The 13,499-nt window shown below is 48.1% G+C and overlaps 1 protein-coding gene across 1 annotated transcript in view; it reads left to right on the top strand.

The window, feature by feature from the left end:
* Nucleotides 1-1,036: 1,036 nt before the first annotated feature.
* Nucleotides 1,037-13,499, top strand: part of bcl11aa (BCL11 transcription factor A a) — a 40,826-nt gene continuing 28,363 nt past the window's right edge. Inside the window, exons 1-2 of the mRNA XM_076165636.1 lie at nt 1,037-1,387; nt 5,623-6,087. Of these exons, the coding sequence (XP_076021751.1) occupies nt 1,333-1,387; nt 5,623-6,087 (520 nt within the window). The 5' untranslated portion in view covers nt 1,037-1,332. The remainder of the gene's footprint in view (nt 1,388-5,622; nt 6,088-13,499) is intronic.

The raw sequence follows: 13,499 nt of genomic DNA, 5'->3' as shown, positions 1-13,499 counted from the left end.
CACACACACACACACACACACACACACTCTCTTTCTCTCTCTCCGTGAGTGTGATAAAGCCACCGGGCTGTAATATATCTCTCTGCATGCTGGCTGTTGAACCTGTCCGTCCTGTTCGTAGCAACCGGATAGTTTGCAGCGCTGCTCCTTGTCATTTTAACACAAGCATCTCTCTCTCTCTCTCCCTCTCTCTCTCTCTCTCTCCCTCTCTCTCCGTAACCTCCACACACGCGTCCAGGTGAGCGACTGGACAGCGTCGATCGGAGCGCTTCTGTCAGAGCGGAATCTCGGTGACCACACACACACACACACACACACACACAACACACACACACACACACACACACACAAGCATACACACAAGCATACACACGCACGCACGCACGCAGTGTATGCAGCAGCGGTATTATATCCGCCCCCCTCAGCGAGCTCCTGTCCACGGCTTCCCTTGCCCTGTTTTGCGTCCACCTCTCTCTCTCTCTCTCTCTCTCTCTCTCTCTCTCTCTCTCTCTCTCTCTCTCTCTCTCTGCATATTGCTTTCATTAGACATCGCTGCCTCTCTCTCTCGCTCCCTCCCCCCCCCCCCCCCCCTCTCTCCCTCGCTCTCTCTCTCTCTCTCTCTCTCTCTCACACACACTCCTCCCTCCCACCAAGTGCCTCTTGTCCGGCCCCCCTGATCTCTGTGTCCATTGGCTTCCACCGGGTCTATTTCTCATGTCCAGCCCCCCTATCCTCCCCTCCCCTCCTCCCTCCCTCTCCCTCCCTCCCCTCACTCTCTCTAATGACCGTCCATTGGTGTTGTTATTGCGCGTCCCGTCCGTCCCTCCCCCCGCTCCCACTCCCACTCGGGTGCTTCGGCCCTGCCCATGTTTTTGTATGTCGGGTGTCCGTCCATCGCCTGACGTTCAAGTTCGCCGGGAACGTCACGTCCGTGCACTTGAACTTGCAGCTCATAGGGGGGGGGGGGGGGGGGGGGGGGGGGGGGGGGGAGGGGGGAGGGGGGAGGTTGAGGGGGGGGGGGGGGGGGGGGGCTTTTGCCATTTTTTCCATCTCTCTCCCCTCTCTCTCTCTCTCCATCCACCTCTCTCTCACTCTCTCTCTCTCTCTTTTTTCCTCCGCTCTCCTTTCTCAAAAAAGCCATGACGGCGATCCCGCGATCCATCTTCGCCTCCGCGCCATCTTTGTATTATTTCTAATTTATTTTTGTTGGATGTCAAAGGCGTTGGATGAAGATATTTTTGCCCCTCCGGAGTCTCCTCTCTAACCCCGGCTCTCCCCGATGTGATCCGCGCTGAACGCCGCCGCCGCCGCCAGCCGCCGCCAGCAGCCACCATGTCTCGCCGCAAGCAAGGCAAACCCCAGCACTTAAGCAAACGGGATTTTTCGCGTAAGTAAAGCTGAACAAAAAATGTCATTTCTGGCTTCCTTTCACTCCATCCAGCCCGGGGAAACACCAGCCGATCAGGAGACTTGTGGACACCGGACGCACCGCTCGGACCCGCGGTCAAACTGGACATAACGGCGTGGCGAGAAAGTGCTTCACCTCCGTTCGTAAAAGCCGCTCCGAGATCCTCAAAGTTTTTTTTGGGTGTTTCTATAGATCCGCTCCGGTTTCTCTGTAGAAAACGCAGAAGTTAAACACAGAGAATGAGCATTTACGAGCTGTTAAAGGCACTCGCTCCGGCTCCGGTGCTCCCCTCCGAGTCTCTCTCCGGTCAGTTGGAAACGCACCGGGTCTCCGGGAACAGAGCGCGTCCTCTCTCCGCGGAGCTCCGTGGAGAAATCACCCCCGGAATACCGACGTGTGTGATAGTCTGCGGGCGGGTTTCATCTCATCTCTCTCTCGCCCTATTTTTGGATTATTTTCAAAATAAAACAAAACTTGGAGGTGGATTTTCTTTTTTTTTGCATCGATGTGGGGGACAAATCTCGTGTCCGACTACAAGTGTTTAACACTCCCGGTACCTGCAGCTTACTAATATACGGGTTATTTCACACTCTTTTAACGCTCACGCTTCTTTCGGAAGTGATGTTTATTGATGTTTAGTTTAGATGAGTAGGTTTCTTCCTGAAACAGACACTGAGTTAGAGACGAGACTGTCACTAACGCAGCAACAGGACAACAACCTATTCTTTCTTTTTCGTTTTTCTTCCCCAACAAAGTCAATTTGGACCTTTACAAACGCCACCTTACTGTTATAATGCTTCCCCCTAAGGTAAGACAAGCATATCACCTCATACGTGTGTTGAAACTGTGTCAATCGGCGTCTGAGGGAGCAAAAGTGACAAAGATCCCAACATTGTTTAGTTGAGTGTTCAGGATCCGTCTTTACGCACGGCGCTTATTGAACGCGCAGAGCTTATTCTTAAGAGTTTATTGGTGACAGAAAGCCGCGTAAGTGTGTGATATGTGATGAAGGAGCAGATCAGATGTGTGTGTTTGGGGACTGCGTGCGGGCTGCCGGGCAAAGTGGCGTTTCTCCCCCCGCGCCATGTGCTGCGTTCAGCGGCTCTCCAAAGCGCCCGCAAAAACGGAGAGCCGGAGATTGCTGGACGTCTTAACACACCTCTGCACGCGCATGTTCCCGTGTGTTGACTTAGGCTGAGCAGGTAGAGCTGAACAGAGCAGGGCTGAGTATAATGTATGTGTGTATGTGTGTGTGTGTAGGCTGTGTTGGGTCGATTGTATTCATGTATGGCCCCGGCGTGGTGACAGCGCAGTCACCATGGCCGAGTGCCGTCGCTAGGAGGCAGAGCGCGATCAGGAAACATACACACACACGCACACACACACTCACACACTCTCTCTCTCTCTCTCACAGCGCTGAACTTGAACCTGATCGGTTTCACCAACACCCCTATCTACATGGGTTACTATTTGAAGATCTCTTTAGAATAAAGGGAGAGTATAGAGGACATGGAGGGGGAGGAAGGAGGACCCCCCCCCCACACACACACACACAGACACACTCAGCATTACCTCAAAGCCACCCCCATACACTGTTTCCTTTCTGTGCATCACATTTTTACATAGATGCAAGATGCAATCAGCATGCAGCTACACAGTGTGTAACGTTCCTGCAGTCCTGCGCTTTAACCCCCCAGACCCAGATTCTACACACACAATTTGCACGTATTAATATACATAAATACACAGAATCCCTTTCTGTCAGTAATCTAGCTCAGATTTCAGATTAACAGTTCAAGTAAAAATCCTACCAAATTTTATATTCTATGTTTTTTAAGAATTCTCCATATGTGTGTGTGTGTGTGTGTGTGTGTGTGTGTGAGAGAGAAAGAGTGTAGGAGGGGGTGTACAATATTTAGTCCATACTCATTAAATGATATAAAGATGAAGATGATATTAAGTGAAAAAATTAAGAAATATTCTTTGTATTCTACAGCCTAATTCAAAATACATTTCATCATCAGATTTAATTATAGTAGAATAACATTGTGGATATTATGATAAGAAATGACTAAAATCCTCCTATTTGGGGAAAGAAGTCCAGTAATACAGTAAAAAGTGTGTGTAGTTTTCTCCCTCTGCCTGTTGTAAATTCACACACAGGTGGAGTTTGTACCCGACGTCTTTAAGTAAAGGAATTTTACGACTAAAATAGATTTGTGCTTGAGTAGAAATGTGACATCATCTTGTTTTTGTGTAGCGTTCAAGGATTTCTTAACTCCTCCTGCAACAAGCTCCTCTGAGAAACTTACCCGTCAAAATTCAATTCAGTAAATTATTCCTGTTTCATTTTAATTTCCGTCCGTGCATAGAGAGTGGTTGAGTTAATATTTTTAATTTTTTTGAGGGTCTCTTGTCGTCGCTCCTCGTGCTCCATTAAATCCCTCTAAACCTGTTTTACAACCCCAGATTTGTATTATGGAGGTCAGCAGCTCACACAGGTTTCACTAGATACAAAACTCAAACAGATCTTGTATATCAGACATAAATGTATATATAGGAGTGCTATTGTGTAACTTTTGTTGTTGTGTTTGGTTGGACCTGTAGTGAAATGAAAGAGGTGGAGGGTGAAGAGGAAGACGTGTTGTTCAGGTCGCAAAGGCCATCATTTCATCACCGGTCTCCATCTCAGTTTGTGCACGAGTCGTTTGCACGGGATCGTATCGCTCAAATGATATTTCCTTGAGGTGCACTGGAGATGTAGTCGTATCCACCCTCCTCTCTCTCTCCCTCGCTCTCTCTCTTTCCCTCACTCACACAGACACTCTCTCTCACACACACACACACACACACACACCCTCATGTCTGTATTCCCATCGTCACCACTTGGATGGACTTGGAGCGAATTTAACCTCCACTGCAGACCTGAGCACACACACATTTGCATGCATAGACCCACCAACACACTTACACACACACACACACACACACACACACACACACACACACACACACAGGAGCCCTATCTCCTTTATCAGACAAAATCTGTACCAATCACCCAGACAGTGAAAATTAAAATCTATTTTTTGATTCTCAGTGGTTTTAAGTTCATTAAAATGTGAAATTGGCGGCTGAGTAAAGAAGGTCAACATGCATCAGGCGGCCAGCAGAGAGTCAGACTCTTCACCTTGGACTGGAAGATGTTTTAAAAAAACAAAAAAAACAGGGACAGTGAATTATGTCCTCCGTTTCGCTTCTCTAATTTACCGTCCTGCTCTGTTCACACTCCTCTCCCCCGGAGGTAAACACCTCAGCCGGATGGTCCTCGTTTGACAAAAGGCGTCTTAGGAAGTAGCCGGGAGTTAATCCGGCCTCGCAGGGGTGGGGGAGGCGAAGAATCGGGTCCAATGGCTCATTTTGGGGTGATTTCTCTCCATTGAAGCGTCTGTGGCATTACAGACCTGTGAGTGGCGCACATGTAATGGAAGCAGAGGGGAGAAGAGTTTTCCTTCCACACGCCGCCGCTTGCCGCCTTCCTTCCTCCGGCGTGTGTTGGAAATGTTGGACGGTTTTCCCTTCTGTTGATTACAGGAGCAAAACCTATACAAGCAAGGTTGGGCCAATATCAAGTCCAGCTCAGCTTCATGTCATTATGTTTTTCTTTGAATGCTGCATTTTCCACGATGCATAATTTTCCAGGCTTTCCCTGTCATTGGCAATGAAATTGTTATCTTTGAGGAAACTGATCTGAGCTTTGCAGCTATTCAAGATATTATTTTCCACCATTTATTTATGCGATTTTGTGATCCAAATCAGCTCTCACTGTAATCATTTTTCTCTGCATTACAAGGCACACACTGTACCCCCTTTATTATCTGCCCCACAGGCCAGGCCTTTAGTTAGAATTGTCATTTTCACTCTGATCCCATACAGTAAGTGCAGAGTCTCTGCTGCTGACAGGCAGTAAGTGATACAATGATACGGGATGCTTTTTGGTGTCTTAGGGTTAAAAGCCCTGTTGTCTTCTTGTCAATTCCCCCCGCAAATAGTAGTATCGACTGTATCAAATGACAGAAGGGAGAAAATATAACTAATCATGAGGTCATTGCTTTTCTGCTGAGACGATGCATCACTTTCTAATGTGCTTCTTTTTTGCTTCTTTGCTCTCTGTTCCCTCCTCCTCTTCCTCTGCTTCCCCCCGTTGTCTTTGCCAGCAGCCGAGCCCCTCTGCACAGCCGCGGTCTCGTCAGAGGAGCTGTCGGAACACTGCTCGGAACACTCAGAGGAGAGTGGCAGCCTCAATGGCCACCACCACCACCCGAGCTCGGCCGTGGGTCGTCTGGCCCGCTTGGGTCACGACGTTCACCCCTCGCCGGAACAGGACATGCTGACCTGTGGACAATGCCAGGCCACCTACCCCCTGGCGGACATCCTGCTCTTCATAGAGCACAAGAGAAAGAGATGCCACGGCCCCCCATGCCTGGGCTCCAACGTGGGCCGGGGGCTGGACAAGCCCCCCTCACCCTCCCCTGGCCTGGCTCTCACCCCTTCGCCCGCCTTGAACGCCTTGCGCAGCAGGAGGCCCGTGGAAGTGGGCGTCCAGGCCACGTTAGCGGACGAAGACGATGACCGGTTCTCGTTGCCCCGGGGGATTTGCCCCAAACAGGAGCCCGTCCCAGGTAACCATGGTTTCATCCACACACTCACCTGCAGACATCACTTTTGGTTTGGGTTTGACCACAAGTGTGTGTAGAGAAGCTTTGACTGTAAGAACAAAGAGACAGCGATGGTGAGGCGGCGTCACGTCAACGTGTGATTCTGGATACGTTTTTGTGGGCGTCTGCGTCTGTTCTGCTGTGTCACGTCTCCATCCCCTATCGTCAGTGAAGGGAGGGGGGTTGCCGCTCTGTGTGTGTGTGTTTGTGTGTGTGTAAGAGAGAGAGAGTCATTGTGGTGTAAGTGAGCGATAGTCTGGAGTCTCGCCTACACGTTGCCTATAGGAAAGCTCCACCCAAAACTCTCAGGGCTGTAGTAGTGTGAAGAGGATGAAGATGAGTGGCCAGGTACACACACACACACACACACACACACACAGGCACACACACATACATGCCAATCCTTGTTACGGCACGCCGCCCGGCTGAGACTTGCATGTTGGGAGGGGGGCGGGTATGCAAGGATTTATCAGACAAACCACAACAGAGGGACGTCACAGGTGGGGAGGAAACCCGAGAGAATACGCCTCTGTTCTCTTTTACAGCTGACACAAAAGCACACGCACGCACGCACACACACGCGCACGCACACACACACACACACATACGGGTTTGATTTATGATGCGGTGGCTTTCTCTCTCCGTCTGTGTGTGTCTTAACAGTCTTCTGTTTTACCGACCGGTGGTTTTAATATAGTGAGGAGAGTTTGTTCTAGGAATCCAGCTTCTCTCTCACATTCTCTCTCTCTCTCTCTCTCTCTCTCTCTCTCTCTCTCTCTCTCTCTCTCTCTCTCTCTCTCTCTCTCTCTCTCTCGCTCTCTCTCTGTGTTGGACGGCGTAACTGATTTCAGCAACCCAAGTCTGACCAGTTGTCTTCCTACTGGTCCACTGAATTCACTGGAGAAAAGGGTGTTTTGGAGTTTGTTGCAGTCCTGTGTGTGTGTGTGTGTGTGTGTGTGTGTGTGTGTATGCTTGTGTGTGTGTTTTCCCAGTATACCCAGTTGGCCATTGTGACTAAATCCCACAGGCCAGTAAGTGGCAGAGAGGCAGGGGCGACCTTGACTTTGTGGTACCATTGGTCATTGTGTTCGCCCACTTATGAGAGCATGAGGTGTGTGTGCATGTGTGTGTGTGTACAGATGGGAGGCAGCAGACAAAGCAGGCAAAACTTTTTGTGTGTGTATCTTTATGTGTGTGTGTGTGTGTGTGTTTGTGTGAACGCTACTTTCATTACTGTGACTTTTCAGTCTGGGGAGTATCTGCAGCCTTTTCCTGGGATTGGGTGCACTGTGTGTATGTGTGTGTGTGTTCTTGCATAATGTGTGTGTGTGTGTGTGTGTGTGCACGCCTCTCATGTGGCCCATAGCAGATGTGTCCTGCTCTCAGTGTGGTTTCCCCCTCCGCTGCCACATCTTACCCAACTAAATGTAGCCCAGCTTTCTATCACTCTCTCCCCCTCTCTCTCTCTCTCTCTTTCTCTCTCTCTCTCTCTGTCTCTGTCTCTGTCTCTGTCTCTGTCTCTGTCCCCGTCCCTGTCTCTGTCTCTGTATCTCTCTTTCTCTCTGTCTCTCTCTCTCTCTCTCTTTCATTCGATCTCGTGCTCTCTCTATCCCCACATTTCCCTCACATTCCACTCCCTCTCTCTCTCTGTCTCTCTCTCTCTGTGTATCTCTCTCTCTCTCTCTCTCTCTCTCTCTCTTTCTCACTCTCTCGGACCTCTTCCCCTGATTTTACCTCCGGACCAGATCTCCAAGGTACCAAAAAAAAGAAAAAAGCCCGATTTTTCTCCCGTTTTATCATTTCTGTCCGTGTTCGCGGCGTAATAATCAACCGAGCAGGCAAGGGAGAGGAAAAAGACACTTTTAGTTTGGTGCTCACGGAGGGAAAGTCGTTTATTTAAAGCGTCTTAACACCACTAATTATTTGTTGCAGCGCCCTTTTTTTTTTTTCCTCCCTGTGCATTTTAATTAGCAGTAGTTTTTAGTGGCGGGATGCCTGTACTAAATTAGCCGTTACAGAGAGAGAGAGAGAGAGAGAGAGAGAGAGAGAGAGAGAGAGAGAGAGAGGGGGAGAAAGAGTGAGTGAGAGAGAGAGGGTAAAACAGAGCAGCAGGGAAAATTGCACACACTTTATCACTTTGCTCGTTGACTGCAGCTCCACTGTCCTGTTGAAATAAACTCTGCCGTTTGTTGTGTTTAGATATCTATTTTCTCATTTGTGAGTGTGTGTGTGTGTGTGGGAGAGAGAGAGAGAGAGACATGGTGAGCCACTGAGGGCACCTTGTTGTCGTTTCTCGTTGCTCTATCCATGTGTCCAAAAACATCCCACTCACAGGAAGCAGAGATGATTCGCTGTCGATCTGGGTTGTGTTTGACCTTTGACCTTTGGTGTCTGTATCTGTGTATGTGCTGTAAGAAGGTGTCTCTGTGTGTGTGTCTTTGAAGATTTTTTAAATTTTTTCTAGTTAAATATGCTTGTGTCTCTGCAGCAGGCCATACATATCAACACAGACACACACACACACACACACACGCTCACCAGCTAAACTGTGTTATTAGAGCGATTTGCATCACAATGCGGGCGTCTGGCCGCTTGAATAGCGTTGTGTGTGGGAACGTCTTGGTCGGAACAGCTGTACGCTCAGACAGGAGAAGAAAGCAGTGCCGTGTGTGTGTGTGTGTATATCTTGTCTGGCGTTAACGTCAAGCTGAACCCCCCCAGTCAGGTCGAACGTTATTCACCTTAAAAACGTCCTGTCTGCTTTCCGTGAACGCCGGCGTTGAAATTTCCTAAGGAATCATTCCTCAAAATTGTGTTTATTTTCTTTATTTTCTTGAAAGATTCCGTCTCCTCCACACCTCAGCAGCACATTCATCCCGATGGCTGATAATTAAAGCCAGTATTCTCCTCCCTGACCCCTATCATCCTCATTGACCCCAAACTGTCACGGGGAAATAAATATGTAAAAAAAAAAAAGAGAAAGAAAGAGGAAGAAGAAGAAGAAGGAGAAATAAATCAAGTGGAATTTCAGCCGTCCAAAAAGGATTCTTAATGGGAAAAAAAAAGGAAGCGAAGGGAGGAATGCTTCTGTGTGTGTGTGTGTGTGTGTGTGTGTGTGTGTGTGTGTGTGTGCTGGCTTGGTGTGTCTCTGGTTCTTCGTCCCTCTCTGGGTTTTCCAGGCAGTAAATAAAGCCGCGGCTCAGCCTGTAATGAGCGTGAGGCGTCCACACCGATGTGCCGCCATCAAACAAACAAAAGAATCAATTATATTTTTATAAGAGGAAGAAGAAGAAGCAGCGACTCGTTCCTTTCCTTCCACCCAACCAAACAAACGCTGTGCTTAAATATAATAACCCTCCTCCTCTGTGCCGAGTGTGTGAGCGTGTGTGTGGACGTTTGACTCCATTTGTCGTCTCATTTAAGTTCCTTGTGTTGTTGTAATAATAATGTGATTTAAACCTGTAAATGATTTCTGCATGAATTTAGCCGAATGCTGTGATGATCTCTGCATGTGGCGTGCCTGCTGTGTGTATCTGTGTGTATTCTGTGCAGAGCTGTGCAGTGAAATGTGTGTGTGTGTGTGTGTTCCTGGTCAGCGTGCTACCGTGCAGCTCGGGGAAACACACAAAGCTTTCGTCCTTGTGCTGGAACGCTGCTATTTACATATCAAACAGCTCCGGCCGTGGAGAGGAAAGACATTACCTGTGTGTGTGTGTGTGAACGCTGAGAGTGCTATACAGGGAAAAAAAATGCCGATCAGCGATGCAGAAGGCAGCCTTACCTCCTCCCACCCACCCTACCGACACACACATTAACAGACACACACGTGCGCGAACACACACACACACGGCTGTGCTCTCTCTTGCCCATTTATTCTATTAATTCCTGACTGAGATAAAAAATTATGATTATAATCCCTGAGGCGGCCCCTCATTCAGAAACAGCATTACTAATGTCTCAAAAGAGTGTGTGTGTGTGTGTGTGTGTGTGTGTGTGTGTGCCTGTGTGTGTGCTTGCCTGTGTGTGTGTGTGTGTGTGTGTGGTGGGGGTGCATCAATGGTCCTGTTTTTTTTTTTGTTTTTACCAAAAGTGATTATGATATAAAGAAATAATCATCAAAAACAGAATTTTAAAGGAACTCTTTTTGTAGATTATGTCAACAGTAGATTTGATTTCTCTTTCTTTAGCATCAATACTTGAACCGTCCCCCGTGTGTGTGTGTGCACGTGCGTGTGCGTGTGTGTGTGTGTGTGTGAATGAGCTGAAATCTTGGAAGAAAAAAATGAAATAGCTCATCTGTTTGACTGATATTGAGGAACATTATGTGATTGATCCGTATCAGCTGATTCGGTGATTTGACACAGATGGGGAGACTCTGTGATCGATTGGCTAGAAAACAATCAAATATCATGGATTGTAAAGGTCGGAGGTCGGTTGGTCGGCCTGGACATCCCTGCACCATGACGACTGTCAGTCTGTGATCGAGCGATTAGCAATTAGCTCATCATCGCCCACTAATGCTGCACCTCAATACACATTATGGCATTTCTAACACCCATTGGCTGACATGGTCTCTCTCTCTCTCTCTCTCTCTCTCTCTCTCTCTCTCAGTCAATGCAAATCCTGGAGAGCCAATTGATACTGAATCAATTACTGTTGGGATGTGTGTGTGTGTGTGTGTGTCCCATCTAGTGCATCCCAGCAGGCCCGTCCAAAGAGATTTCACACACTGCTCTGCCATTACTAATCTAATGTTCCTTTTCTTTTTCCGACGTTAGATTCCGTTTAGTGGCGTCTCTCTCTAGTGGGAATATTGAGTGAGTTTAAATTAAGATTAAACGTCGGTGGCGAGGATAACACACACACACAGAACACACACACACAGAACACACACACACACACACACACACACACACACACACACACACACACACACACACACACACACACAAACAAAGAACCTGGAGAAAGTCATAATCTGTCACCTAAACCAGGTGTGTGTGTGTGTGTGTGTGCAGAGCATCTCATCAATCCAGGCGGATGTCGATAAATGACTTGGACATTCATCGCCCAACTGTTACATTATGGGTGTGTCAAACGCTGGCTCAGAATTACCCGCTTTCTCCCGTTTGTTAACACACAAGACACACACACACACACACACACACATACGCCCGCACACACACATGGACACACTAGTTACACAAGGTCGTTATCCAAATTGATCGACAGCAGGCTGGCGTGACCATTCAGCTTGAAGGATCCCTGAAAAGGCGCTGCTGCCAGAGTGCCCTTGAGCAAGACAATGCACCTCTACCAGACTCGTGACTGCGTTGACGTCAGATGGACGCCTCCGGTTTGATTTTAAAGTGATACATGAACGTGTAATCTTCATCTTCCTTTCACGTGTTGTTTTTGTGGGACATCTCTGGGAGAAAGAGGTCCTTTGGGTGCACAGAGAGGGGGGAGGTGCATTGTGGATGATTTGGCATAAGAAGCCTAGAGTCGCCAACGCTCAACCAGACGAGATCAAAGAGAAAGAACCCAAAACAAAAACAAGGAACAGACGTCAGCCGAGTCCACGCCCGACCCGCTTCTTTGACTGACAGCTCAGCAGCTCACCTCGGCTCGGCGAGAATCGGTGAGATTTGGCGAGATTTACGCACGCGGTGACGACGTTCGGCTTCAGCGTGACGTCGGGTCTCGCGGCTGCACGCGGCCCCCGTGACGCAGCTTGTATATCGATCTGGCTCCTCTGTGTTTACGTGTCGGTGAGCGGTGCCACATCCACGCTACATTTACTCCTTCGCGGCGAGAGGGAAAGCTGCTGTTTTTGGCTCGCTCGGTGCTCGCTCGGTGTGTGTTTACCCACACACACACACAGACTCACACGCACGTCTTTGGGGGGTGCACATGTACGTAACTCAGCTCTCTTATTATGTTGGAGGCAGTTGCAGGCCTGTTCATAAAACTGTTTATACACTACAAAGCTTATTTATACAGGCCACTGGATTACAGACTGGCTCTACACACACACACACGCACACACACACACACCACAGATCTCACTGGTTCTGTTTGGTTCTCCACACTGTGCTCATTTGTCATTGCTTCTCTTTTGTATCTACAGTACCTCTCTGTGTTTTCTATGTGTGTGCGTGCGTGTGTTTGTTTGGGTGTTTGTGTCATTTGGTCAACGAATTAACATGAAAGTGTGTGTGTGTGTGTGTGTGTGTGTGTGTGTGTGTGTGTGTGTGTGTGTGTGTGTGAGCTGGCAGTGTGGCTGCAGGACATCCCCTGGTAAACTGTGCCAGAACTGAGCTGGCAACGGCTGTGTGGCCTCTGTGTGTATACGTGTGTGTATGCATATGTGTGTGCGTGCGTGTGTGTGAGGAAGGGCCTGGATCCGTACTTGGGTTTCAGGTTCCTCATTTGGCTGAACTGCGACTACAATGAAGCAAAACACACACATATTGCCCCCCTGTAATTGCATGCGAATGAGTGCGGAACCCATGTAACGTGTGTCTAATGATTATCCCTGTGTTGTGAATACACGTGTGTGTGTTTGTGTGTGTTTGTTCCATTCTGCTTTCCCTTCTTCTTTTATTTTAACCTGGTATAAGCGTGGACGTGAAAGAGGAACCACATGCACGTGGTCTTTACACTTAACTCATTCAGCTAAAGATAATCTGATTTACCGATCAAACAACGACAGACATGACAAGTAGCTCAAAGTGAAACCTCAACGTTCTGTCATCTGAAACGAGAGTGTGTTTGTGTGTGTGTGTGTGTGTCTGCTCCCTTAAAGCACTCAGATCCACATATTAGCGATTAGAGACGAGCTATATGTTACCAGATCACAAATCGGAGCTATTTTTGTGTTGAAATGAGTTCAGATGTTTAGGAATAACACATTTAATCGAGCTTAACACACACACAGACACACACACACACATTCACACATGCACACACATTGCCACCAGCAGCAGCAGCAGCGACGTTTCTCGATAATTTGCAGAGGCTCATTTGAATTTTTAAGCGCTACTTTAATCTTCAAAGCTCAAACAGCTTTATGAATATGCATGCAGCGGGCAGACTTTAGTTCATTACCTCGTTGTAAATTCTAATGACCATTAGGTCCTCGCAGTAATTGCCAATTGTTTTGCATTTTTGATTGGCCTATTACCATGCGCATTCACCGCGCGCATCAGCCACGCTTGTCAGAGCCGGCATGTCAAGGCGTGTATGTGTGTGTGGTTTATTTTCTTATTTCTGATGTGTGTGTGTGTGTGTGTGTGTGAGGGAGCTGGATGTGTTTTGAGGCAAATCTAAATGAAACTTGCTTTGTTTAACCGTGTGACCATGTGAGAGTGGAG

Source organism: Genypterus blacodes, unplaced genomic scaffold (assembly GCF_046128005.1).
Source record: "Genypterus blacodes isolate CSIRO-AG114 ecotype Tasmania unplaced genomic scaffold, CSIRO-AGI_Gbla_v1 ptg000012l_1, whole genome shotgun sequence".
NCBI lineage: Eukaryota > Metazoa > Chordata > Actinopteri > Ophidiiformes > Ophidiidae > Genypterus > Genypterus blacodes.
Note: the sequence above shows the minus strand (reverse complement) of the source record. Positions and strands in the feature narration are given on the sequence as shown.